This window comes from Colius striatus, chromosome Z (assembly GCF_028858725.1).
Source record: "Colius striatus isolate bColStr4 chromosome Z, bColStr4.1.hap1, whole genome shotgun sequence".
NCBI classification, from domain to species: Eukaryota; Metazoa; Chordata; class Aves; order Coliiformes; family Coliidae; genus Colius; species Colius striatus.
Genome location: NC_084790.1, coordinates 1,015,051 through 1,042,367, shown reverse-complemented (window position 1 = coordinate 1,042,367; position 27,317 = coordinate 1,015,051). Strand labels below are relative to the sequence as shown.

Genomic DNA, 27,317 nt, shown 5'->3' with positions numbered 1-27,317 from the left:
AGCTCCAAGGAAGGAGCCTCCACACCCTCCCTGGGCAGCCTGGGCTCCTCACCAAGGAGCTGAGGGGAGAAAGGCTCTGATGGCTCTGTGCTGCAGCACAGCTCCTGTGCACCTGGCATGGGAGCAGCAGAGATCCTCTGCCAGGCAGCCAGCTTATTCATTCCAGCCCCAGGGCTCAGGAGGAGCTGCTTTCACCTGGGCAGCAGCCAGTTAGCTTCCAGTTGCCAACAGGGCATTTTGCAGCCCTGGGGGTCAGTGGCATCACATGGGGAGGACTCAGAGGCTGGGAGAAATCCCTGCACAGCTCCAGAAGGACAAAGAGAGGCAAAGGACCTTTGTGGGGCTTGGTGCCAGCAGCTGAACAGGAGCCAGCAGCATGCCCAGGAGGGCAAAAAGGCCAAAAGCATCCTGGCTTGGGTCAGACATAGTGATGGACCCATTGTGCTGAGCTCTGGTGAGGCTGGGAAGCTGAAGGGGAAACCCTGGCCTCGTAAACACATCTCTGACAGCTTTCAGGGCTCTGTTGTCCAGAGCTCCATCCCCATTACCCTGCCTCTGGAGGCTCCTTGTGTGGAGCCATCCCAAGCCCAGCTGGATGAGCCCCTGTGTGCCCTGCTCTAGGTGCTGCTGCTCTGGCAGGGGGGTTGCACTGCATGAGCTCTAAAGCTCCTTCCCAACCCCTCCATCCCCATCTCCATCCCCCTTGGGAACACAAATCCCCCCCTACATGGGAACCCAAATCCCTCCCTACATGGGAACCCATCTCCACCCCCATTGGGAACCCAAATCCCCCCCAACATGGGAACCCATCTCCATCCCCCTTGGGAACCCAAATCCCCCCCTACATGGGAACCCATCTCCACCCCCCTTGGGAACCCAAATCCCCCCCAACTTGGAAGCCCATCTCAGCCCTGTTTGCAGAGCTGCTGGTGGCCTGGAAGCCTTTGTCTGAGCTTTGCCCAGAGCTCCTTTGGAAGAGAGAAGGCCAAATGAGGTTGAAGAAGAGCAGAAGGGATGGAGGGAATCTTCCCTCGTTATCCCAAGTGGTTTTAACTGTTATGAAAGGAGGAATAAACTCTTGAAGTCTCAGCAGAGTGAGGCATTAATGGGATCCTGGCTTTGTGTGGGGGGAGAGCAGAGGCATCACTGCCCTGGCTTCTTTTGGGTGGAAGGAGCATGGAGTGGTGATGGACTGACCTTATGCTTGACTACAAGCTCCAACACACAGTGTCCACGTGTCCCTTGGAGATGTAACCTGGAGGCACTTGCTTGATGCTCTCAAGTGACTCTCCCATCACTTGCTGGGTGTTAGGTTGATGGGAAGAGGTGGGAAATCCTTCACCCTTTCCCTCATTTGTCTCCTCACAGGTGTTTACAAAGTATGGGAAGTGCTACATGTTCAACTCAGGAGAAGAAGGACGACCTCTCCTCACCACAGTCAAGGGTGGAACAGGCAATGGGCTGGAGATCATGTTGGACATACAGCAGGATGAATACTTGCCAATCTGGGGAGAAACAGGTGAGCTTTTTCTTGTCCCTCTCCCAAACATGCTCATACTGTTGCTTTTTTAACCCATTCCCATCTCACCTTTGCCACCCAATGCCTAAAGCAGCTCAGCTGGGACAAGGTGGGCACCTGGGGGTGGCAAGAGGTGTGGTGGCACCTTGAGATGCTCCAGCATTGTCCCTACAGAGGCATCTGGGTGGCCACATTCAATGTGGATCTCCAGCTGCTGTGTTTTCCACCTCCTTCATCCTCCTCCTCCTTTATCCTCCTCCTCCTCCTCCTTTATCCTCCTCCTCCTCCTTTATCCTCCTCCTCCTCCTTTATCCTCCTCCTCCTCCTCCTTTATCCTCCTCCTCCTCCTCCTTTATCCTCCTCCTCCTCCTCCTCCTCCTCCTCCTCCTCCTCCTTTATCCTCCTCCTCCTCCTCCTCCTTTATCCTCCTCCTCCTCCTCCTCCTCCTCCTCCTCCTCCTCCTCTATCCTCCTCCTCCTTTATCCTCCTCCTCCTCCTCCTCCTTTATCCTCCTCCTCCTCCTCCTCCTCCTTTATCCTCCTCCTCCTCCTTTATCCTCCTCCTCCTCCTTTATCCTCCTCCTCCTCCTCTATCCTTTGCAAATGAGTCTCTTGGAGCCCCTTTCAATCTTGTGCTCACTACTGAAGAGGAGACTTGGTTGCATCCCTTCAAAACTCCACATTTCTTGGTGTGGTGGCTGGTTTTGGGGGGTTTCAAGAGACTCCCACAGCCCCAACAATGGTTTCCAGTTGCATAGACAAGAGCTTTGCCTTCCAGCCTTCCAACTCATCCTCCAAATCACCCTGATGTGGGCTGAGGGAGGGAATTGCTGAGCTGTGGTGTGGCTTGGAAGCCTTCCAAAGGCAAAGCAAGTGCACAACAGAGTTGGGGAGATGATGGGCAGCATCTCCCTCTGATGCTTTGTCACTTCTGAGGAGCTGGTGGGAGCAAGAAACCACCCCACTGATGATGTGGCCATGGGATAGTCTTGAGTCCCTGTTGGGTTTGGGGATCCCTTTGAGGTTCCCTGTGGAGACACAGAGCTGTTGTAGCTTTAGACTTGCTTTTTGGAGCTGCCCTGAGGAGGAGAAGGAACCCACTTAGGAATGAGCTGCCTTCAGAGCTTTTCTGTCCTTGCCATGTTGGGAAAGGTGGATGAGTCCAGGCTCATTGCACAAAGCAAGGGGAGAAAGAAAGATGAGGGAGGAGATTCAACCAGGTCTTCTTGTTGTCTTGTGCAAGGGAAAGCTGAGCAGATGGGATGCCCATCCCTCAGAGCTCAGGGTGGGATGGCAGCTTCTACTCTTCTCCCTCTCTTCAGACCACTTTCAAATGCTTCAAAGCATGGTCCTGTGCTCTAAGAACCAACCCCAGGGCCAAAGCTGTAAGCAAATGTGATGTTACAGACCCAGGTAAAACAGCTCCTTGACTTTGGAGCTTGTAGAGCATGAACAAGCCTTGCAACAAGGGACTTTTGAACCCTCCACACTCACTCAGTGCTTTGTACAAGTTGTCTCCAGCCTTCATCCAGCTCTCTGGACACCATGAGAATAAAGATGTGAAGTGTGGTTACCATGGAAACATGTCACTGAGCTCTGAGGAGGTAAAGGGAAGGAGATGATGCTATCCAAATATTTGCATAATACTGGGAATGTGTTTGGAATGAATCCTCAGCTGCTGCCACTGGGGACTGCACACAGTGAAGAGCTTGGTCAAGGGCACACAGCTCTGGTGGGGAGAGATGTGGAAGGGGCTGCCCAGATGAGCATCCCAAACCCCAGCTGGATGAGCTCCTGTGTACCCTGCTCTAGGTGATGCTGCTGAGGCAGGATGATGCTGATCATATACTTCAGGTACACTCTGAAGTGCTCATCTCATATCACCCTGGAAGCTCTTTGTCTGGAGCCATCCCAACCCCAGCTGGATGAGTCCCTGTGTGCCCTGCTCTAGGTGATGCTGCTCAGGCAGGATGATGCTGATCATATACTTCAGGTACACTCTGAAGTGCTCATCTCATATCACCCTGGAAGCTCTTTGTCTGGAGCCATCCCAACCCCAGCTGGATGAGCTCCTGTGTGCCCTGCTCTAGGTGATGCTGCTCAGGCAGGATGATGCTGATCATATACTTCAGGTACACTCTGAAATGCTCATCTTCATCATATCAGCCTGGAAGCTCCTTGTCTGGAGCCATCCCAACCCCAGCTGGATGAGCTCCTCATATCACCCTGGAGGCTCCTTGTCTGGAGCCATCCCAACCCCAGCTGGATGAGCTGTGTGCCCTGCTCTGGGTGATGCTGCTCAGGCAGGATGATGCTGATCATATACTTCAGGTACACTCAGTGCTCATCTTCTCAATCATATCAGCCTGGAAGCTCTTTGTCTGGAGCCATCCCAACCCCAGCTGGATGAGCTGTGTGCCCTGCTCAAGGTGATGCTGCTCAGGCAGGATGATGCTGATCATATACTTCAGGTACACTCTAAAGTCCTCATCTTCTCAATCATATCAGCCTGGAAGCTCCTTGTCTGGAGCCATCCCAACCCCAGCTGGATGAGCTCCTCATATCACCCTGGAGGCTCCTTGTCTGGAGCCATCCCAACCCCAGCTGGATGAGCTCCTCATATCACCCTGGAGGCTCCTTGTCTGGAGCCATCCCAGCCCCAGCTGGATGAGCTGTGTGCCCTGCTCTAGGTGATGCTGCTCAGGCAGGATGATGCTGCTCAGGCAGGATGATGCTGATCATATACTTCAGGTACACTCTGAAGTGCTCATCTCATATCACCCTGGAGGCTCCTTCTCTGGAGCCATCCCAACCCCAACTGGGTGAGCTGTGTGCCCTGCTCTAGGTGGTGATGCTCAGGCAGGGGGGGTTGCACTGGATGAGCTCTAAAGCTCCTTCCCAACCCCTCCCCATCCTCTGCTGTTCCAGGTGGGAATCACAATGCCCCCAAAAAGAAAGCTCAAGTGCATGGAGGGAAAATGAAGGATGGGAAAGGTTTGGAGCAGGGAAAAGTCTTTTCCAGGAGCTGAGGAGGAAAGCAGCAGCCACAGCCTGGGAGTAGTGTAGGTGGAAGCTGCAGCCAGTCATACACATGGCACAGAGGCTCCCAAATCCTCTGGTTACTCATCTTTGTCTCACAGGCTGAGGTGCTGAGGAGTGATGGAGCTGCAGAGGGTGTTTGTTTGATTGCACTTGACAGGGGAAGTGACAGCAAAGCAATGCAAAGAGAGGAGAAGGAACTCTGTAGCTTACTACTTGGATGGGGAAGGGAATCCCAGTGCTGCTTCATCTCCCTGGAGTGGCCCAGTGACCTAAGAGAGCAAGAAATTAGGACTCACTCATGCACCAGGGCTGGAAATGAGCCATGGGAATTGTTCTGTGGTTGTGGTTGAGGACTTGGCAGCTAAAGATGAGCATCCCATGGCAATCTGGGTGGAAAGAGAAGAGAGGTGAGAAATGCACTTGGCCATTGCACTAAGCAGCAGCATGAAATCTAAAGCCCAAGGCTTCAACCCACTTAGGAGCCTGGCAGGTGGTAGCAGCTATTGTTGAGCTCAAAGGCACTGGCTACAGAGCTTTGGCTGTGGGTCACCCAGAGAAAGGGCTCAAGGTCATTCCCTTCACACCCAACCCATTGCAATTGGCTTTTTGGCTTCCCAGTGGGACTCTTGGAAGGTCCCACTGGGTCCCACATGCTCAAAAGCATCTGTTGGTGGCCAGAGGGAGCTCCCCCTGCAGAGGACTGTGGTTGGGGAGCTCAAGGATGAAGCTGGGTGCTGGATGCTCAGCCCTGCCCTGGGCATGGCTCTGGGGGGAGCTGAGGTGTGTGTGGGAGCTGGTATCTGCCTGATGAGCTCTTTTCTGCTGAAGGTGAAGTTTTCAGGGCTGTGTTGATGGATCTACTGCTTGCTTTGTGTTTTGGGACTTGCTTTGGGCAAGGGAGGTTGGACTAGATGATGTCTTAAAGGTCCTTTGCAACCCTTGGTGAAGGTTGGGGTGCTCCAGGCATGAGTGCAAAGGGATTTGCAGCACAGATCACCCAGATTCACTCTTTACTTGCAGCACCACTTGTGGCTAAAGACAGAGCTGTTCCTCCTCATTGCTCACAACAGCCCTTGGGGTGCAGCAGCTGAGGCTTTTGAGAGCAAGGAGGGCCACTTGGTTTAGCTCAGGGGTCAGCTGTGCCTTCCTCCTCTCCCTAAAGCCTCCCCAGCTCCAGCTCTGGCTCTCCAGCTGTGCAACCTCTGTGCACAGCACATGAATAAGCTCAAGCCCTGCAGCATTTGGTTTGCCAGCTGTGGAGAGGCACAAAGCACTCACTGTCATGCACTTCTGCATGTTAACATGATTAGTGGTGGCTCTTTATAAACCCAGGCTTCTTTTTGCCTCCAAGACATGGGATGCAAGTGGGGGAGGAGGCAGCCTGAGCTAGGTCAGGGCTGCAAACCCACCAGGCTCCTGGCATGGGCTGGAAATGAGCTGGGAGTGGAGGGATGGAGAGATGGGCAGCAGCAGGTATGAGCTGGGAGTGGATGGAGAGATGGGCAGCAGCAGGTATGAGCTGGGAGGGGATGGAGAGATGGGCAGCAGCAGGTATGAGCTGGGAGTGGATGGAGAGATGGGCAGCAGCAGGAGAGGAGCTGGGAGTGGATGGAGAGATGGGCAGCAGCAGGAGAGGAGCTGGGAGTGGATGGAGAGATGGGCAGCAGCAGGAGAGGAGCTGGGAGTGGATGGAGAGATGGGCAGCAGCAGGTATGAGCTGGGAGTGGATGGAGAGATGGGCAGCAGCAGGTATGAGCTGGGAGTGGATGGAGAGATGGGCAGCAGCAGGCATGAGCTGGGAGTGGATGGAGAGATGGGCAGCAGCAGGTATGAGCTGGGAGTGGATGGAGAGATGGGCAGCAGCAGGAGAGGAGCTGGGAGTGGATGGAGAGATGGGCAGCAGCAGGTATGAGCTGGGAGTGGATGGAGAGATGGGCAGCAGCAGGAATGAGCTGGGAGTGGATGGAGAGATGGGCAGCAGCAGGTATGAGCTGGGAGTGGATGGAGAGATGGGCAGCAGCAGGTATGAGCTGGGAGTGGATGGAGAGATGGGCAGCAGCAGGTATGAGCTGGGAGGGGATGGAGAGATGGGCAGCAGCAGGTATGAGCTGGGAGTGGATGGAGAGATGGGCAGCAGCAGGAGAGGAGCTGGGAGTGGATGGAGAGATGGGCAGCAGCAGGAATGAGCTGGGAGTGGATGGAGAGATGGGCAGCAGCAGGTATGAGCTGGGAGTGGATGGAGAGATGGGCAGCAGCAGGTATGAGCTGGGAGTGGATGGAGAGATGGGCAGCAGCAGGAGAGGAGCTGGGAGTGGATGGAGAGATGGGCAGCAGCAGGAGAGGAGCTGGGAGGGGATGGAGAGATGGGCAGCAGCAGGTATGAGCTGGGAGTGGATGGAGAGATGGGCAGCAGCAGGTATGAGCTGGGCTCACACCACTCTCTCCACAGCCACAGCTTGTTGGCTTTGCAGTGCCAACTGCTTGACCATAAGCTCATCCCAGTTGAGGTTCCTCTCCTGCTGGTTGGAAACACTCAGCTCCCTTCTGCTGTTTGCCTTGGGTGTATTTATAGAGAGGATTCCTTGCCTTTCATCTCAGCAGAGCCCAAGCTGTGTTGGATTGCTCCCAAAGCTCCTCTTGCCATCCCAGCAGCTTTGCTTGTGCTCCTTTCCCTGCCTTGAGCCATGCTGGTTGAAGTTCCAGCTGTCAGGGCATTGCTGGGATGCCCTGGCTTGCAGGCAGCATTCCTTGGTGGGTGCTGGCAGCCTAAGAAGGGAGGTTTGGGTGCTGGAGAGGGTGGCTGAGCTCACATCTGGAGTGAGAGAACCCCAACCTCCATGAGATTTCTCCTCTAAACAGGATCACAGAGTGGGAAAGGACCTCACAAGAGCATCCAGCCCCACCTCTTGCAGGTTCTCCTTGCTCAGGGGGCACAGGAATGTGTGCAGGTGGGTTGGGAACCTCTTGAGAAGCCTCCACACCCTCTCCCTGGGCTCCCTCACCCCAGAACAAACATCCCCTCAACATCTGACCTGTAGGGACTGCTCAGCATTGGTAAGGTCATCTCCCAGCCTCTTCTCCAGCCTAAACAGCCCCAGGGCCCCTTTCCTCAGCAGGAACTGTCTTGGTGCTTGCTGGCCAACACTTTGAGCTCTCAATAGCAGGGAAAGCATTGCCCTGACTGATGGAACTGAAGCCCTTGGGCTTTCACCTGCCTCTGCTCTGCCAAAGGAGCTCTGTCCTGGCAGTTTGGCATCTTGAGGCTCCTCCTTTGCCATCAACACAAGTGGTTCCTTAGCTGATGAGTTCCCCAAAGTGCTCTGCAGTCACCTCACCCCAACACACTGAGATGAAACAGCCACAACCACAGCTGGCAGGGCACTAAGCCATGCCCTTGAGCTTTCCTCTGCATGGTACAGACCTCTGTGCCCATCACCTGCCTCCAAACAGCTTTGTCCACCAGCAGGGATGATGCACTGTGAACTCCAGAGCTCCAACCTGGCTTCATGCTCCAGAGCTGGGAGCAGAGTCTTGCCTGCAGGAATGTGTCCTGGAGAAGGGGGACCAGAGGAAAAGAAGGACTTGGAAGCTCATTATAGCTGCAGGAGGAGAAAAGCAAGCAGGTGATGGGGAGGCACAAGCCTGGCTGGAGAGGGAAGCCTCCCACCACTCTGTTCCTTGCAGGATTTGGGGATAGTCTTGCCCTGGTAGGATTTGGGAGCAGATCTTGGGTGATGCTGAACTGATGGGAGCTCTAGAGCATCCTCCAGGCTGGAGAATGAAGCACAGAGGAGCTGGACCTGGCACAGCTTCATCTCTCACCCTGCAGGTGGTGATGGGGTCACTTCATGGGCTGCTGACCCACCCCAATCACCTTTTGGCTCACTTTGGGAGCTTGATAGCCATGGATTCCCCATTCCCAGAGGGGTGTTGGGATGCAGAGGGGCTGCAAACTATCCCTGGCACCTCTTTGGAGCTTCAATTGATAAAGCCATGACCTGCTGAGTCCTCTACCAAGCCCCTGGAGGTGCCACCTCCCTTTTTGGCAATGCCAAAAGCTGTCCTGGCCCTCTCCTTCCATCCTTGCAGCCACCCCAAAGTAGCAGCAGGGTTTCTGGGTGAAACCTCCTTGCATCTGGCTCTAGTAACAGGCAAAATTAGCAGCAGCTCTTTCCTTTCCCTGCTGCTGAAGGGAAAAAACCCCTTTAGAGGAGCTCTAAGCTCAGCTTGCTGGAGTCCTGCCCCTTTCTCCTGCCCTGGCTATTATGTAAGAAGCCTTTTAATAGTACCCAGCAAGACATATGGCCCCCTCAGCTTTAGTATGCCAAGGCAAGATGCTGCCCTAAAAATAGCAGGTGTGCTTGATGTAGTCTGCTCTAACACCTTCTGTTACTTGGGATTGCTTCCCAGAGAGCCTTGGGATGGAGTGAGCAGCAAAACCCTTCATGTCCTGGAGCATTGGTGTGTTGGGGGGTTATATCCCAGCTGCATTTACCCCAGTTCCACTCTAGGAGTCACACAGGGCTTAAATCCCAGCAGGTAACCAGCTAAAAGCATCAGTTCTATGCTGGGACCAGGCACAGAGGCTTCACTGGTGCTTTCCAAGCCTTTGGCTGGGCAAAGTCCCTCTCCTGGTTCCCCACATCCATCTCCCTGGTGCAGGCTCTGCAGGGCACAATGTTCTTGTCCTCTTTGCTCAAATCCCTTCTCACCTTTGTTGCTTGGCCATAGAGGAGCAAACAAGAGGTGGCTTTGGGGTGAGGACTGCTGGAGCAGCCCCCTCTCTCTCTGCTCATGCCATAACCTCAAGAGATGCTCTCAGCATCTTTCAGGCACAAGGAGATGAGGGGTTGCAAAGTGTTGGCTCATTCAAAAGGAAAAGAGGGGGCAAAACCCCTCTGACTGGATCCCAGGAGATAAGAGGAGGGACTGAAGTGCCTCTGGAGCTAATAGCACTACCCCACTTGCCTTTAGGCACAAGCAAGTGGCCTTTCATGCTGGTAAGCCTTTCAGCTGAGGGGCTTTGTGGCAAGAGCTTGTGATGATGCTGGGTTGGCCCTGCAGCATCTGTGAGAGCCTGGTACCCAGATAGGGGTGTGCAAGAGCTTGTGATGATGCTGGGTTGGCCCTGCAGCATCTGTGAGAGCCTGGTACCCAGACAGAGGTGTGCAAGGGCTTGTGATGATGCTGGGTTGGCCCTGCAGCATCTGTGAGAGCCTGGTACCCAGATAGGGGTGTGCAAGAGCTTGTAATGATGCTGGGTTGGCCCTGCAGCATCTGTGAGAGCCTGGTACCCAGATAGAGGTGTGCAAGAGCTTGTAATGATGCTGGGTTGGCCCTGCAGCATCTGTGAGAGCCTGGTACCCAGATAGGGGTGTGCAAGAGCTTGTGATGATGCTGGGTTGGCCCTGCAGCATCTGTGAGAGCCTGGTACCCAGATAGGGGTGTGCAAGAGCTTGTAATGATGCTGGGTTGGCCCTGCAGCATCTGTGAGAGCCTGGTACCCAGATAGAGGTGTGCAAGAGCTTGTAATGATGCTGGGTTGGCCCTGCAGCATCTATGAGAGCCTGGTACCCAGATAGGGGTGTGCAAGAGCTTGTAATGATGCTGGGTTGGCCCTGCAGCATCTGTGAGAGCCTGGTACCCAGATAGGGGTGTGCAAGAGCTTGTGATGATGCTGGGTTGGCCCTGCAGCATCTGTGAGAGCCTGGTACCCAGACAGGGGTGTGCAAGAGCTTGTAATGATGCTCAGTTGGCCCTGCAGCATCTGTGAGAGCCTGGTACCCAGATAGAGGTGTGCAAGGGCTTGTGATGATGCTGGGTTGGCCCTGCAGCATCTGTGAGAGCCTGGTACCCAGATAGAGGTGTGCAAGGGCTTGTGATGATGCTGGGTTGGCCCTGCAGCATCTGTGAGAGCCTGGTACCCAGATAGAGGTGTGCAAGAGCTTGTGATGATGCTGGGTTGGCCCTGCAGCATCTGTGAGAGCCTGGTACCCAGCAGCAGTCCTCCAGGGAAGGGGATTGTGTTGAGAGAGGACAATGTCTTGGTCCTTGGGGACATGGGAATGTCTCCAGAGGTGATATCTTGATCTTTGGGCTCCTAGGAGAAAGAGGACAAGGTTGAGGGGCTTGGATGAGCTGAGTGGTCTCCCATCAGTCCTCTAGGGCTATAAGCTGTGGACTGTTGGGTTTCCCATCCTACCTCCTCCCCTCTCTATGCCACAAACATCTCCTGGAAGGCAACTAGTGGAGGTTTCCCCATCACCTTCTACAACAGGGACTCTTGGTCCAGCCTCTCTGGGGCCTCAGCATCAGCTTCTCCCCACTCCCCTTGGGCCAGCTCTGGTCCTGCCCCACTCTCAGGAGCAACCAGATCCCTTTGGCCACCCAGATGAGACCACACCAGGCTCCCCACTCCCTTAGGTCACCCTCACACCATGGCTTGTGTCCTTCTGGTGCAGGGGAGGAGCCAGGCTGGGCTCCCACATCCCTCAGGGACTGGGATGCAACCTTCCCACATCCCTCAGGGACTGGGATGCAGCCCAACAGGACACATGAGACTCCTCCTGGCAGCTGCCAGAGCTGGTGCCAGACACCTTCTCTTCATCTGTGGGGAAAGGAGAGGGAGAATTCCTAGCCCCTGATTGCACCCCAAACAGCAAGCAGCAAGCCCAGCTCCCAGGAGCAAAGCAGAGAGCAGCAAACCACACAGAGCTGTGAGCTTCAACCCCCTCCCCAAAGCCTCTTGCAGGCACTTGGAGGTCAGCTTCACTTCATCCCTTGGTTACCAAGCAACTTTAAGGCAAGCAAAGCCCAAGCACTTGGCACAGAGAGTGAGCACAGGGTGGGGAGGAGGCTGCAACTGGGTTTTGCTGGGGTTGAACTGGTTCCTTTGCCATTGCACACTCCTTTGGCAGGAGGCTTGTGGGGTCTGGCAGTGGGAGGTTGAGGGAGGGGAGGGGGTTGTTCTCATCCCTTAATCCAGGAGAAATAGGGGTGTTAGGCACCTGCTGAAGGTTTCTGCCCAGGTAAGGGGCTGGCTGAGGTGAGAGTTGCCTTCCCTGAGGGTGTCTGAGCCCTGCAGTGCTGAGCTGTGGGCACATGAAGGGGGGAGCTGAGGATACCCAGCTGGGTACCACGTGCTGCTGAGGGATGTGGGAGGCAAGCAGGAGGCATTTAGGGTTCTTTTTGCTTCCTCAGAGCAGCTCAGGGTGCTTGGCCTCAGGGCTGAGGGCTGCTGTGGGAGGTGGAGGAGCACTCCATGTGCTGGGTGGTGTTTCCATGGCAACAGCAGGCAAAAAAAAAGGATGCTAGGGGGGAAAAAACTCAAGGAGATGAACCTCAGGCTGTCACAGCTTCTCCTGAGCTTGTCTGAGGCAACCCCCTGCTTGCTCCTGGGGAGCCTTCCTCCCTGAGGGAGATGAGAAGCCAAAGCCTTTATGGGGCTGCTGCTTGCTGCTTGAGCTTGCAGATGGTGCTGCCCATGTCCCTGGAGGATGCTGGACCTGTGGCACAGAGCCTCCCTTTGCACCTCCTCTGGTTCCCTGCAGGCACCAGTCTCTAGAGTCCATCTCCCAGCCCAAGGAGCACTCTGCCACCCCCTGACAGGGAGATGGGGTCAGTCTGTGCTCCCCAGGAGCAGGACAAGAGAAAACAGCCTCAAGTTGCCCCAGGGGAGGTTGAACTTGGAGGTGGTTCCCTCAGAGGGGTGTCAGCCCCTGTGCCAGGCTGCCCAGGGAGTGCCCAGCCCTGCAGGGATCCCAAAGCTGAGGTGCTGTGGGCTGTGGGGTTGGGGCTGGGTTGGGATTGATGCTCAGCAAGATGTTTTGCAAGGCAAAGGGTTCCATGGTTGTGTTTTGCTGGGGCTCCTGGGGTGGTTTGGTGTGGGGCAGAGGTGGCAGGTGAGAGCTGGAGCTTTAGGATGTGCACAGGGATGTAAATGCAACCCTCTGTGCTTGAGCTCCCTGGCTGCAGCTCTGCAGCCTCAGGCTGCCAGCCAGCCTTTGCCACAGAGCCTTTTGGGCTGAGCCAAAGTAAATGCACCCCAAAAGCAAGCAGTGGGTGCTCCCCAAGGTCCTAGGAGACCTCTCCTTTCCTTCCCCTGGCAGGAATTACTCAGCCAACACTGATGAGTCTCAGCCCCAGCACAGAGCTTGAAGCTGAGGAGGGCAGGGCCAGGGCACTTTGCATCAGAGGGTTTCCTAGCAGGGCTTTTGCATCCTCCTCCCAGTGGAGCCCAGCCCTGGAGCATCTCAAGTAGTATCCAGAAGGGATTGCTCTCCCTTCAAAGCCAGTTCCATGTTCCTACTTTCCATCCTCTGGCAGTGCTGCCCTGGCTTTGGCAGCTCCCCTCCAGAGCCCTCTTCTCTCCTTATCACCTTGTAACCCTGAAGAATTAAACCCCAACCAAGGCCAGTTGATGCCAGCTGCCTCCCTGGTGTGTCAAACCCACAAGCCCTGGGCTCTTGTGGGTACCAGAGCTGACCCCTCCCCAGGGTAGGTGCAGAAAGGGGCTGGATGCTTTCAGATGGAACATGTTTCCACCAAAGCAGCTCCAGTTGCCCAACAAGTGAGGCTAAACAGAAGCTTTCTCCTCCAAGTTGGCAGGTAATTAGTGGAAGAAGCATATGGTGCCTCCTCTGGAGTGCTGGAAGGGGATCAAGAGCAGGCAGCAGGTGGGATGGGGAGGAGTGGGGGTGCTGTGTGGGTATAACAGGGCTGGGGTTGGATGTGGAGGAGCTGCTGGGGTGTTGGGGAGAGGGTTTGAGCACTGGTTCACCCCTGGGGGAGCTCAGGGGCTGCTGTAGAGCAAGGCTGAGCTTGGCTGGGGCTCCTCTGCATTGCCAAGGGCTTGAGGCTCAGGGAGAGGCTCTAATGGGGACCACACAGGGCTTGAGAGAGAGCTTGGGCATGTCAGCATCCATGGCATGGCTCTGAGGAGGGAGAGCAGCTTGGTTATGGCTGGGCCAAGCAGGTTTTTGGCTCCCTGTTGGGTTGCAATAGCCCCCCACCATGGTGGGAACAGGAGCTTGGGGCTGAGGGTTGGTGTCTTCTCCTAAGACATGAGGAAAAGCTGTGCAAGGGGAGGTTGAGCTTAGAGGTGAAGCTCCAATCATCCCTTTGCCAGGCTGCTCAGGGAGCTGGGGGAGCTCTAGAGGGACCCCAAAGCTTCAGAGCTGAGGCCATGGGGGTTGTGCTGGGCTGGGACTGCAGCAGCTTCAAGGGCTTTTCCAAGGGGTGGTTGGCTGTAAGGAGAAGCATGTGGATGCTCATGTTTAGCCTGCCAAATCCATGCCTGAGCCCATTCCCAGCTGTGCAGTCTCTGATGGCATGATGCTGGCTCCAAGGAAACCTCAAGGGAGGGAGGATGAGCCCTGTGCTACCCAACTCATTGAATCCCTGCCAAGTGTGGGATGGGGCAGTGAAGATGGGCTGCAGCCATGCATTGGCCACCTTATGGATGGGAGAACACCTGGTTTTAGAGGGGGAGGAGGGAAGGAGGAGGTTGGTTTAGTAGCATGGGGATGCATTCTGGCCCTAAATAGCAGCTAGAAGGTAGATGGCACCTTCAGGCCAAGCTGGAGGAATGAGCTGTGGGACAGGGAGGAGGAAGCAGTGGGGATGCTCTTGCTCCTCATGAGCAGCAGAGGAAGCAGTGGGGATGCTCTTGGTCCTCATGAGCAGCAGAGGAAGCAGTGGGGATGCTCTTGGTCCTCATGAGCAGCAGAGGAAGCAGTGGGGATGCTCTTGGTCCTCATGAGCAGCAGAGGAAGCAGTGGGGATGCTCTTGGTCCTCATGAGCAGCAGAGGGAGGGGGTTTGGGCTGAGCTGTGCTCTGCTCACACCAAACCACTGCTGGGTTTCCTTCCTCCATGGCCAGAAGCCTCATGCTGCAAGTGCAACACTCCCAGTGGCTCATCCCTTGCTCTCCATGGAGGTGGAAACCATCCCACCCAGCACTAACCTCCCCCCTCTCCTTCTCCTTGCAGAGGAGACAACGTTTGAGGCTGGAGTCAAAGTGCAGATCCACAGCCAGGCTGAGCCACCTTTTGTCCAGGAGCTGGGTTTTGGGGTGGCTCCTGGCTTCCAGACCTTTGTGGCCACCCAAGAGCAAAGGGTAAGTGCTGACTTTCATTTAAGCACCCAAGAGCCCTGCAGTGGCTCCAGCTGAGAGGTTGCTGCTGTGCCCTGAGGGCTCTCCAGAGGCATCTTGAGCACACCCAGCTCTTTCCAATGCTTTGCTTGGAGCTGGTTGCTGCCAAGGCACCTTTCCCATTGTGCATGATGCTTGGCACTTTGGCCACAAGGATGAGCTTCATCCCTGGTCACTTCCCAGCCTGCTCCCAATGCCTTGGGTACCATAAAGTGCCCCTGGGGAGGTGTGTGGCTTCCCTTTTGCTCTCTATCTGCAAGACCCTGAAGGCTTGACAGCACTGAGCTCTGTGTTTGCATGCTCTGGCCCTTGTTGAGCTTTAAAAGCAATGCCCCCTTGTATTTGGGTCACTTCAGTGGCACATGAGCAATTCATTTCTCCTGCTTCCTAGAGGTTGCCACATGCTACAGGGTGTTTGCTGCACAGGTTCTTGCAGTTCCCTCACCCCAAGCCCCTTTGATTCCTCCCCAGGGCCTTGCTGAGCAACTCAGAGCTAGTGCCAAGCACTTTGAGCCCAGCACTGGGTGTGGAATGAGACAGCTTTGCCTTGCTGTGGCCCTGGGAGCTGTGCATTGGCTGGGAGGCAAAGGGGATTTATTCCTTGGGGGAGGGAGGGATTAGAGAGGCTCATGGATTTATTTCAAGCTCAAATCTATCCCTTCATCCCTCATCCCAGGCTGGGAATGAGAGTATTTAGTGGCCTCTCCACCCTGGTTTGCTCCCTTCCCAGTTATGCAGCAGCTTAGTGCAAGTGAGGGCTTGTGCCTTAGAGCCAGGGGGGGCTAAATCCTGGGTCTTTCAACCAAGAGCTTTGCCAAAGCCCCTCCTGACAAGCAACCTCTTGCCTGGGAGGTGATGCCTGAGCTCTTTAAACCTCCCTTTCAAGTCAGCTGGCCAGCCTTGGGAGAACAGGAGCTATCACTCCCTCTTGCTGCAGTGGCTCAGCCCCTCTGATTCCTGCACTGAGCACTTTGGGGAGCTGCAGCTGGGCTTTGTGGAGCACTAAAGAGAGAGAAGGACTTGGTTATGTGGCTGTGGGGCATGTGCTGAGTCTCTCAGCCCCCTGAGAGAACTGGGAACAGAAAGGTGAGGACAAGAGTTGCTTACATCAGGCAAAACCACCTGGGAAGGGCAAAAGGAGCTTTGGTGGGAACAAATCAGCTCTGGATGGTGAGGCTGGGAACTGTGGCTCCTCTGTAGAGCTCAGTCTCCCTCTGAGCTCCTGCATCTGGCTGGCTGCTGCTCAGCCAAGACTTTGCTGACACATTGCAGAGCAGGAGGGAAGCAAGCAGTCACTCCAGCTCTAATTACCATGGAGGTTCCAAGCTAATAGCCCTTGATGAGCTCCCTTGGAGAGAGAGAAGAGTACATTGACTTGCTCAGAGGAGGGAGAGGCCAAACTCTGCCAGCCCCAGGGAGGTTTGGCTCTTAAATAAGCAGCACACATTGGTCTGGCACACTTCAGGTGAGTCCTTGCAGCAGCTCAGCTTCCAACCCAGCCAGGGATGGAGGTTTGGTTCCAAGCTCCACAGCTGAGGGGCAGAGCCAGCAGCAAGAACCCCCTGGGCTGTGGGAGAGAGATGTAAGAGGTAGGGATGGCTGGAAACCAAGGCAGCAGCCAGCTGTCCCACCCAGCAGGGCTCTGCTCCATCACCAGGGGGATGCACTGAGGAGATTCCCTTTAAAAGGGAAACATTTCTTAGCTGGAGTGTCCTGTCAGCCCTAGAATCAAGATGCTCTCCTCCAAAGCAGCCAATGCAGAGCTAAATGCACCCCAAGAGGCTTTTGCATCTGCTTTGGAGTGTCAGAGAGCAGTGGGGAGAGCAAAAGCCTTGGGGTGTGGGAGGGGAGATGTGCTGTACCTGTGCTCAAGAAGCTGGGAGGGATAATGTGTGTGTGTGTGTGGGCAAGGCAGCTCTCAGTGAGGTTGCTCTCAGTGGTTCCCTGCATGGGGATCCCTCTGCAACCTGCAGCATCTTTGCACTTGGTGCCAGAGCTTTGCACAGCAGCAGCCAGAGAATCATTTGGGTTGGAGAAGCCCTTGTAGGGTCATCACATCCAAGCCCAGCACTACCCCTGAGCTCCAGAGCTTTGGGAACAAGCTGACCATCTTCTCCCAAGCTGCTTTGAAGAGCTGGAGCTCTGCTCACACACAAGGGAGCAAACCACAGGCTCCCAAATACCTCACACCATGGTTATGTCATGGTTACCTCAGCTCCATCTGCAACCCCCCCACTCCTGGCTCCTCTTTTCTCCTCCTTTTCCCCTGCAGAAGGATCCCAAACCCAGGCTCATGGGCCACCAGCAGGTGTTTCTGTGCTGCTTTTAGCAGGTGATTCATGTCACAAGCTTTTTAACAGAGGGCTTTTTGCTCAAGCCCAGCTGCTTTGTGCTTGGAGCAAAGCACAGCAAGCTGGGCACTGCCCTGTAAAGGCCAGGGAAGGAAGGGTTAGGGGAAGGAGCAGAGCATTGAGCAAAGGGCAAGGCTTGCCAAGCTGCAGCCAGAAGGGGAATGAGGCTGTGGGGGACCAGCCAGTGAGTGGGAGAGCAAAAGCCTTGGGGTGTGGGAGGGGAGATGTGCTGTACCTGTGCTCAAGAAGCTGGGAGGCAAGAGGGATATGTTGGAGCTGGCTCCTTGCTGCTGCTGGTCCCTAGGTGATGTTGGAGCTGGCTCCTTGCTGCTGCTGGTCCCTAGGTGATGTTGGAGCTGGCTCCTTTGCTGCTGCTGGTCCCTAGGTGATGTTGGAGCTGGCTCCTTGCTGCTGCTGGTCCCTAGGTGATGTTGGAGCTGGCTCCTTTGCTGCTGCTGGTCCCTAGGTGATGCTGGAGCTGGCTCCTTGCTGCTGCTGGTCCCTAGGTGATGTTGGAGCTGGCTCCTTTGCTGCTGCTGGTCCCTAGGTGATGCTGGAGCTGGCTCCTTGCTGCTGCTGGTCCCTAGGTGATGTTGGAGCTGGCTCCTTGCTGCTGCTGGTCCCTAGGTGATGTTGGAGCTGGCTCCTTTGCTGCTGCTGGTCCCTAGGTGATGTTGGAGCTGGCTCCTTGCTGCTGCTGGTCCCTAGGTGATGTTGGAGCTGGCTCCTTGCTGCTGCTGGTCCCTAGGTGATGTTGGAGCTGGCTCCTTTGCTGCTGCTGGTCCCTAGGTGATGTTGGAGCTGGCTCCTTTGCTGCTGCTGGTCCCTAGGTGATGCTGGAGCTGGCTCCTTGCTGCTGCTGGTCCCTAGGTGATTTTTCCCCCCCCTCCTCCCCTTGACAGCCCCCTCCTCCCTGTCTTGCAGCTGACCTACCTGCCCCCTCCCTGGGGTGAATGTCGCTCGGCGGATCTGGGCTTAGACTTCTTTCCTGTTTACAGCATCACAGCCTGCAGGATCGACTGTGAGACAAGGTACATCGTGGAGAACTGCAACTGCAGAATGGTTCACATGCCAGGTGAGGCTGCTGGGAGCACCCAGAGGCTCCCTCCCACCTCCCTTCACCTCCCTTCACCTCCCTTCAGCCAACCTGCCTCAAGGAGCTGAGGCTTGAGGTTGGTTTTCCTAAGGATGCTGGTTGCTTTTGTGCAGTGCCCTGCTGGAGAAGTGAGGATGGCAGAGGTTTGATGGCCTCAATTAATATCCCAGGGGTGTTGGGTCCTCAGTTGGCCTCATGGGAGAGCTGGGGTGGATGCATGGTAGCAGATAACTGCAGCATCTTGCCCAGCCTGAGTCTCCTTTGCCAAGGGCACGTTGTGGAGAGCCCAGTGGTGGGCAGTTTCCCCTGATGGTTGTGTCCTTTCCATGCAGGGGATGCTCCTTTCTGTACCCCAGAGCAGTACAAGGAATGTGCAGAGCCTGCACTTGGTGAGTACCAACAGATAGCCACATGTGTGCCAAGCTGGAGGAGCCTCAGCAGCCTCCAGCCTGGTGGGACTGGGTTTATCTGCAGCCCAGGGATGGGTTTGGATGGGACTCTGATTTGATGGGAAGGGCTGGGTGCAACCCTGGCATGAAATAGCTTCTGGTTCTGTGTGGGACAGGGGAGCAGTAGGAGGGGAGCATCTCTGGGTGTGGGTTTGGGATGCAGGGACATGGTGTAGGGTGGATTTAGGAGGTTCAATCACCACATGTGCCCTGACCAGAGTGAAGCCTCCAGTGAAAGGTTTCTCCCCAAGCTAGTGGGGAGAGAAATGTGCACATGGCTGTGCAATGAAGGGGAAACAGCCAGGACTGAGATGTGACCCCCTCTCTGGGTGACCCCAGCTGCTGTGTGGCCCTGACTCTCCCACCTAACCCTGTCACCACCTCCAGGCTTGCTGGCTGAAAAGGACAGCAGTTACTGCATCTGCAGGACACCCTGTAACCTGACCAGGTACAACAAAGAGCTCTCCATGGTCAAGATCCCCAGCAAGACCTCAGCCAAGTACCTGGAGAAGAAGTTCAACAAGTCAGAAAAATACATCTCGTGAGTGGGGGAGAAAAGTCACTTCAGGGGCTGGGGAGAGGCTCTGGGCAGCTGGGGGCCTGGGCTGCAGGGGAAAGAGGGGCTGCAGGGCACAGCTCCTTTGCTGCAGAGGGGCTGCAGAGCACATCTCCTTTGCTTCATGGGCACAGGGGCTGCAGAGCACATCTCCTTTGCTTCATGGGCACAGGGGCTGCAGAGCACATCTCCTTTGCTTCATGGGCACAGGGGCTGCAGAGCACATCTCCTTTGCTTCATGGGCACAGGGGCTGCAGAGCACATCTCCTTTGCTGCAGAGGGGCTGCAGAGCACATCTCCTTTGCTTCATGGGCACAGGGGCTGCAGAGCACATCTCCTTTGCTGCAGAGGGGCTGCAGGGCACATCTCCTTTCTTCATGGGCACAGGGGCTGCAGAGCACATCTCCTTTGCTTCATGGGCACAGGGGCTGCAGAGCACAGCTCCTTTGCTGCAGAGGGGCTGCAGAGCTCATCTCCTTTGCTTCATGGGCACAGGGGCTGCAGGGCACAGCTCCTTTCTTCATGGGCACAGGGGCTGCAGAGCACAGCTCCTTTGCTGCAGAGGGGCTGCAGAGCACATCTCCTTTGCTTCATGAGCACAGGGGCTGCAGAGCACAGCTCCTTTGCTTCATGGGCACAGGGGCTGCAGAGCACAGCTCCTTTGCTGCAGAGGGGCTGCAGAGCACATCTCCTTTGCTTTATGGGCACAGGGGCTGCAGAGCACAGCTCCTTTGCTTCATGGGCACAGGGGCTGCAGAGCACATCTCCTTTGCTTCATGGGCACAGGGGCTGCAGAGCACATCTCCTTTGCTTCATGGGCACAGGGGCTGCAGGGCACATCTCCTTTGCTTCATGGGCACAGGGGCTGCAGGGCACAGCTCCTTTGCTTCATGGGCACAGGGGCTGCAGAGCACATCTCCTTTGCTTCATGGGCACAGGGGCTGCAGGGCACAGCTCCTTTGCTTCATGGGCACAGGGGCTGCAGGGCACAGCTCCTTTGCTGCAGAGGGGCTGCAGAGCACATCTCCTTTGCTTCATGGGCACAGGGGCTGCAGAGCACATCTCCTTTGCTTCATGGGCACAGGGGCTGCAGAGCACATCTCCTTTGCTGCACAGGGGCTGCAGAGCACATCTCCTTTGCTGTACAGGGTCTGCAGAGCACATCTTTGCTGCAGAGGGGCTGCAGGGCACAGCTCCTTTGCTTCATGGGCACAGGGGCTGCAGAGCACATCTCCTTTGCTTCATGGGCACAGGGGCTGCAGGGCACATCTCCTTTGCTTCATGGGCACAGGGGCTGCAGAGCACATCTCCTTTGCTGTATGGGCACAGGGGCTGCAGGGCACATCTCCTTTGCTTCATGGGCACAGGGGCTGCAGAGCACATCTCCTTTGCTGTACAGGGTCTGCAGAGCACATCTTTGCTGCAGAGGGGCTGCAGGGCACAGCTCCTTTGCTTCATGGGCACAGGGGCTGCAGAGCACATCTCCTTTGCTGTATGGGCACAGGGGCTGCAGGGCACATCTCCTTTGCTTCATGGGCACAGGGGCTGCAGAGCACAGCTCCTTTGCTTCATGGGCACAGGGGCTGCAGAGCACATCTCCTTTGCTTTATGGGCAGAGGGGCTGCAGAGCACATCTCCTTTGCTGTATGGGCACAGGGGCTGCAGGGCACATCTCCTTTGCTTCATGGGCACAGGGGCTGCAGAGCACATCTCCTTTGCTTCATGGGCAGAGGGGCTGCAGAGCACATCTCCTTTGCTTCATGGGCACAGGGGCTGCAGAGCACATCTCCTTTGCTTCATGGGCACAGGGGCTGCAGAGCACATCTCCTTTGCTTCATGGGCACAGGGGCTGCAGGGCACATCTCCTTTGCTTCATGGGCACAGGGGCTGCAGAGCACATCTCCTTTGCTTTATGAGCAGAGGGGCTGCAGAGCACATCTCCTTTGCTGCTGCCTACTTCTGCCTGGCCTGTGGCCCTCAGGGACCTCCCCCAGCCCTGGCTGTGTTGTTACCTTGTGGAGAGTTATCCCATGTTAAGCACCTTTGGGTGCAGTGCTCAGAGCCTGAGAGATCTTGGGGAAGCATTTTCCAGCTTCTCCCAGAGTCCCAACAGTGGTCTTGGGTCTCCAGGAGATCCTGTGGGTTGCTGAGGACCCCAGCAAGAGAAAATCAGCAGAGAGAAGAGAGGATGAAAGCCCCTCCAGCCCTTTCATTCCTCTCAGAGGCCATGAGGCTGCTGGTTGCTGCTGGACTGATGCTCTTGTTCTCTTCCTACAGAGAGAATATTCTTGTGCTGGACATATTTTTTGAAGCACTCAACTATGAGACAATTGAGCAGAAGAAAGCCTATGAAGTGGCAGCCTTACTTGGTAAGGACAGCTCAGGGCTGCACCCTGGGTGAGCCTGTGCAACAGCTCCTGTGTGTTTGTGGGACAAGAGAGATGCTACAAGTGGGTGCTCAGCTTGCCTTGAAATCCCAGCAAGCTCCAGACCCCCTTCCTGGCTTTCAACCCTCTCTGTTTCCCTCCCAACACCAAACCATCCCAAGGAGTCACCCTGTATCACCTGGGAGAGGTCACCATGAGCTGCTCCAGCTCTGCTTGCTACCAGGGCAGTCTCAGGCTCAAAGCAGGTGCTCTGAGGTGTGGAGGAGGAGGAGGACAGCTCTTTCACCCATCCACCCATCACCTCTCACATGCTCCATCACCTTTCCTGGCAGGCCCCTGAGCTGGATGGAGGAGGTGGAGATGGTGTTGGGTTGGTCAACCTCCACCTGCCTCAAGCTTTATGGGGTAGCAGCTACAGATCTGGCTGCTTGGGCCCTGCTGGGTGGAGGGGTGGAGGTGTTCAGGGAGGAGAAGCAAGCATGCTCTGTGGCCCACACTCAGCCTTGCAGCCTCTCCATGTGCCTCCCTTTATCCCCAAAGCCCTGCTGGGATGCAGGGAATGCTCAGCACCTCCATTCATGTGGAGCTGGGGCATCCCATGGGGCCTTGGGCTGAGGGGAGCAGAGCAGCTCATGTCCCTCTGAGCCCTTCTGCACCCCAAGAGTGCTGCAAGGCAGGCAGAGGAGCCTCTTGAAGCCTGACACACTTGCACAACCTTCCACAGGGTCACCAAGGGGATGGAACATCTCTTTAAAGCCAGCAGCATCCTCCCCAGGCTGCTTTTCATCCCCTTAGAGCTGTTGGGGGGTGGAGGACACATCCCCTCTCATCTCCCCTCACTCCTTGGGGGGTGGCAGCTGCCTCACCCTTAGAGAGGTGCCTCCAAGAGGGGTGAAATCCATGCTGGTGTTCTTTGTGTCTGCCAGGTGACATTGGAGGCCAGATGGGGCTGTTCATTGGTGCTAGCATCCTCACTATCCTAGAGCTCTTTGACTACATCTATGAGGTAAGACCTTCCCACCCCCCCTTCCTCCTGGCTCCTCTGGCAGGCTGGGGCTTTGCCAGCCTTGCTGCCAGGCTGGGGGTGGTGCCACACAGTTCCCTTTGCTCCTTCCCTTGGGTGAATGAAGCAACTTGTGTTGCTTGGGGTGCTGGGCAGGCTGCTGCATCCTCTTGTCTCTGTCCCCATCATCAAGGTCTCAATCCCAGGCAGCACCCAAGAGGAGCTTTGGTGTGGTCCCTCAGCTCTTGTAGCCAAGAGCAGCTGCTCTGGAGTCAAGTGCAAGCTCTCCTGAGTAGGAAAGATTGCAATGGGCAGGCTGGGGAAGGGGACATCCCTTCCTGGCAGCTTTGTCTCCTCCTGCAGCACTCAGGATGGTTTGAGGCTCTTTTTAGCCTCAGCAAGTTCCCCTCACCCCAGTGAAGGCTGATGCATCTCCCAGGAGCCTGGGAAGCTCTTCTCTGCCTCAATGCTCCCACTTTGGCCTTTGCCCACCTCCCCTACATGGGTCACAGTCCAAACCAACCCTTCCCTGGAGCATCTCCCCTCCCCAGTCATTGCTTTTCCTCCCCAGTCTCTGTGGCCAAGCTGCAAAATGCTTCATGTCAGGGGCCAGCCTCATGGGTTTTGTACCTCAAAGGGGAAAGTGAGGCTCTGGAGAGGGGCTGCAGCTGGATGTGAGCCACTGAGGCCCCAAAGTGACCTCACCATGCAAGTGTGTGGCCTGTTTCTTGCAGGAGGCAATGGGTTTATGGCTCAGGATGGTGGCAAGGGGGATGCAGCCACCTCTCCTCAGCTGCTGCACATTTTAAGGAGGGGGTGGGGGATGGCTTTGAGCCCCCTGCACCCAAACACCCACCAGCCCCTCAGAGCTCTGTCTCAGCTCTGTATTCTGATGGGAGCAGGGATTTGGAAGCCTGTGGGATATTGGTCCAAGCCAGGTGAGTGCACAGAAGCATCAGGGGCAAGCAAAGCCTGTGTCTCACTGCAGATCCCAGGCTGAGTGCACACTGCTTCATCCAAGCCTCCTGTTCCTCATGGAGGGGAAGGAGAACCCCAAGTTGGGTTTGTTTGCTTCTGTTTTACTCCTTCAGCTGCTTAGGAAGCTTGCAGAGAGTTTCCTCTTGCTGGTTCAGGCTGTTTCTCTTCTTCTTTGTGGGTAAAGATGGCTTGAGAGAGCATCCCCTCTGCTTGGAGATGCTTGAGAGAGCATCCCCTCTGCTTGGAGATGCTTGAGAGAGCATCCCCTCTGCTTGGAGATGTTCCCATGGGCTGCCTGTTGCTGCACACCTTAACACAGCCTCTCTCTCTCTTTCTCTCTCTTGCAGCTCATCAAGGAGAAGTTATTAGACCTGCTTGGCAAGGAGGAAGAGGAAGGGAGCCACGATGAAAACGTGGTAAGGAGCCTCCCAGGGAGGCAAGAAGCCTTTGCTGTGGGCAGAGCTGGGCCAGAGGATGGAACAACAGAATCATTGCTTAGGCTTGGGGAAAAAGACCTTTGAGGCAGCATGTTCCAGTGCTTAATAAGCCTCTCAGTGGAGAAGTTCTTCCTCATGTCCAATCTGAACCTCCCCTGGTGTAACTTCAACCCCTTGTGTCCTGTGGTTGGTTATTGGAGAGATTGACCCTCCCCAGCTCACTCCAGGCTCAACATTCTCCTCAGCACACTTGTTCTCCTTCATTGCCCAGCTCTGGCCACCTTCCAGTGATGCCTGTGCAAAGCCATTTGAGAGCTGGGCACAGAGGAACCTGCAGCAGCCCAGGCTGGGGGTGAGCTGCTGGAGAGCAGCTCCAGGAGAGAGACCTGGCACTGCTGGGGGAGAATCAACTCATCTGGAGTCCTGGGGCCAGTTGTGAGCTCCCCAGCTGCAGAGGGATGGGGAAGTGCTGCAGAGAGGCCAGCACAGGGCCAGCAAGATGCTCAGGGCACTGCAGCATGTTCCTGCTGAGGAAAGGCTGGAGAAGAGGAGATTGAGGGGGGAGCTCATTCCTAGTGACCAAGATCTCACTGGTGGGTGTCAGATTGGGGCAGCACCTTGTTCTGTTGTAACCAAGGGCTGATGGGATGAAGCTGCAACACAAAGAGTTGCATTGAAACACAAGTGTGAGCTGAGGGAGCCCTGGGGCTGCTCAGGGAGGGTGTGGAGGCTCCTTCCTTGCAGCTCTTCACCTCCCTGTGCTCCCTGATGTAGGTTGAGCTGCTTCTGCAAGGGGGAAAGTTGCACTGCATGAGCTCTAAAGCTCCCTCCCAATCCCTGCCACCCTATAATGCTCTGCTGGTGAGTAGGGAAGGATAACCCTTTGCTCTCCTCCTTGTTTTTATGCCCACAGAGCACTTGTGACCCCCTCCCCAACCACTCAGAGAGCATCAGCCACACTGTGACGGTTCCTCTGCAGGCCACGCTGGGCACGCTGGAGGAGATTGCCTGCTGACCTCCCCTTCCACCCCCTCCCACTCCACAGTGCCACCACACCTAAGGGAGGCCAAGAAAAGTGCCCAGGAGAGCAGGGAACCAGCTCAGGTTTGCAAGGAGGGGACCAGGCCAAAGGGTTGCCAATGAAAGCAGTGGGATGAGCAAAGCAAAGGAAGGCAATGGCTATGCATTTAAACCAAAATCAAGCTCTCTATTCTCTCCACACTCAAAAGCAAGTGAGAAGCACCTTGGACTTGTGTTGTTCCTCTTGGGGGAAGGGGTTTTTGGCACCAAGCTGGAAGGGCAGCAGCTCCTTTAGCCCCCTCCTCTCCCACCTCAGCTCCCATTGCCCAGAGCCACTTGCATGCCACTTGTTGTTGCCAGCTGGAGAGTCAGCTCTTGGCTTTAGGAGCTCTGTTCCTCTTTGCAATCTCTGCTCAGTCACTCCCAGAAGGAACTCAGCCATGCCCTGACCTCACCATTACCAACAGCCACAAAAACCCCCCCAGAGCAGCAGCTCTTTGGGAGTCTTTCTCCTTCCTTCACTCCCTGGGGCTCAGGCTGTGATGCCTCTGGAAAGCTGAAGCCCAGGGGGGGATAAAGCTTGCCAGGCAGCCCAAGGTGAGCAGCATCCCTGCACAGGGGCCTGGAGCTGGCTCTGGGGGGTGGGTGATCAGGGGGATGGGGCAAGGGGCTTCATTCTCTTTTTTTATCCTCCTCCTGATTGTTTTTTAGCTCTGATGATGATGATTTGGGGGGGGTTGGGTTTGGGGTGGGGTGTTTTTGGGCCCTCCCTTCCCCTTCCTTCCTGGATGCTGTGCTTTCTCCTCCTTCTCATGACTGATATTAAAGCTGGTCTTGTGGAAATGGGAGGGCTGTGTCATTTGTGCCTTGTTCCCTTCACACCTCACCTCAGAGCACAGCTTAAATCCAGCCTCTGGCTCAAGTTGCCCAACCTTCAGGGCACAAAACCCCAAAGCCCATCATCCTGGGTGTTCCCCAGGGCTGTTCCTCACTCCTTTGACCCTCTTTAACCCCTTTTAGTGTCCTCACAGCCCTCTTGATGGCACAGAAATGATGCCATGGCCATGCTCAGCCTTGTCTCATCTGCATCCTCATCTGCTCCATGAGTCCAACTCTGTGTCTCCTCTCTTGGGAGTCTCAGTAGTGACCAAGGGGTTGAATAGAACTGAGTCTAAGTGATGCTCTTTCACCTCACAGCCCTCCTGATGGCACAGACATGATGCCATGGCCATGCTCAGCCTTGTCTCATCTGCTCCATGAGTCCAACTCTGTGTCTTCTCTCTTGGGAGTCTCAGTAGTGACCAAGAGGTTGAATAGAACTGAGTCTAAGTGATGCTCTTTCACCTCACTAAAGAGACAAAACCCTCCAGAGTCTCAGCAACCAGGAGCTTTAAATAGAGCTGGGACCAAGTGATGTTGTTTTACCCCACTAAAGGGGAGAAACCAAGTTCCCTGGAGCACCAAACCCTGCTGGTTTAGCAGCCTGAAGGACTGGGAGGAGGATGGGCTGGGTGTCTCTGCAGCTCTGCTGCTGAATGGCCAGTGACTGTCAGCACTGGGGTGGCCACTTGACCCAGTCAAGTTCCCAGCCAAGCAGGTGCTTTGTGGGGATGATACACAGCCCACAAAGCCTCCACCAAGCCAGGGAGCAGCCAGAGGCCTTTCAGGCAGCTCTCTGCACTCATCCAAGCTCAGCTCTTAGGGGGGATGTGGTGGGTGGCATCTCAGTGGCAGGAGGGCAAGGTGGGGTTGAGCTGCTGCAAGAAGGGCAGGGGGTAAGGGATGCACATCCACCCACAGCTCTCACCCTGGCTGTAAAGCAAGGTTTGAAGCTGCCAGGAAACCTCCAGAAGCCCTTTAGATGGTGAGCCAGGACCTACAGGTTAAACTGAGCAGGCTAAAGGATGCAATCACCTCAACCAGCTGCCTTCAGACCTCAGCCTCAGCACTGGAAACAACACTGTGCCCTCCTTGTGCTCCCCCCAGCCTCCTCCCATCTCTCCACATCACTTGTCCCCCTTTTCTTACCTGCTTTTCCTCCTTAGCTGTCCAGTCCCTGTGCCCTGGCTTGCTGGGAAGGAGCCTGTTCATCCCTCTGGGTTCTCAGCAGGCAGCAGATTCACATCCTCCTGCTCTTCCATCACTCCTTGGGCTGAAAGTCCCATCCTTGGGGCATCAAAAGCTCTTTGCAACCCTCCTGTGCTCTCAGGCAGCACTGTGCTGTGTCTCACACCAGCCACAGTCACTGAACTCCAGAAGTCTCCACGATGTTTCTCCCTTCAGGGGGTCAGAGTGCTGCTGCAGGCTGTGAAATGGGGATTGTTACA

At 55.7% G+C, this 27,317-nt stretch overlaps 1 protein-coding gene across 1 annotated transcript in view; it reads left to right on the top strand.

Annotated features, from left to right (window-relative positions):
* LOC133628706 (acid-sensing ion channel 2) overlaps positions 1–25,613 on the top strand; it is a 327,389-nt gene extending 301,776 nt beyond the window's left edge. Inside the window, exons 2-10 of the mRNA XM_062017406.1 lie at positions 1,369–1,519; positions 14,550–14,677; positions 17,989–18,139; positions 18,493–18,549; positions 18,997–19,150; positions 21,443–21,534; positions 22,479–22,558; positions 23,881–23,949; positions 24,884–25,613. Coding sequence (XP_061873390.1) covers positions 1,369–1,519; positions 14,550–14,677; positions 17,989–18,139; positions 18,493–18,549; positions 18,997–19,150; positions 21,443–21,534; positions 22,479–22,558; positions 23,881–23,949; positions 24,884–24,985 — 984 coding nt within the window. The 3' untranslated portion in view covers positions 24,986–25,613. The remainder of the gene's footprint in view (positions 1–1,368; positions 1,520–14,549; positions 14,678–17,988; positions 18,140–18,492; positions 18,550–18,996; positions 19,151–21,442; positions 21,535–22,478; positions 22,559–23,880; positions 23,950–24,883) is intronic.
* The last annotated feature ends 1,704 nt before the right edge of the window (positions 25,614–27,317 follow it).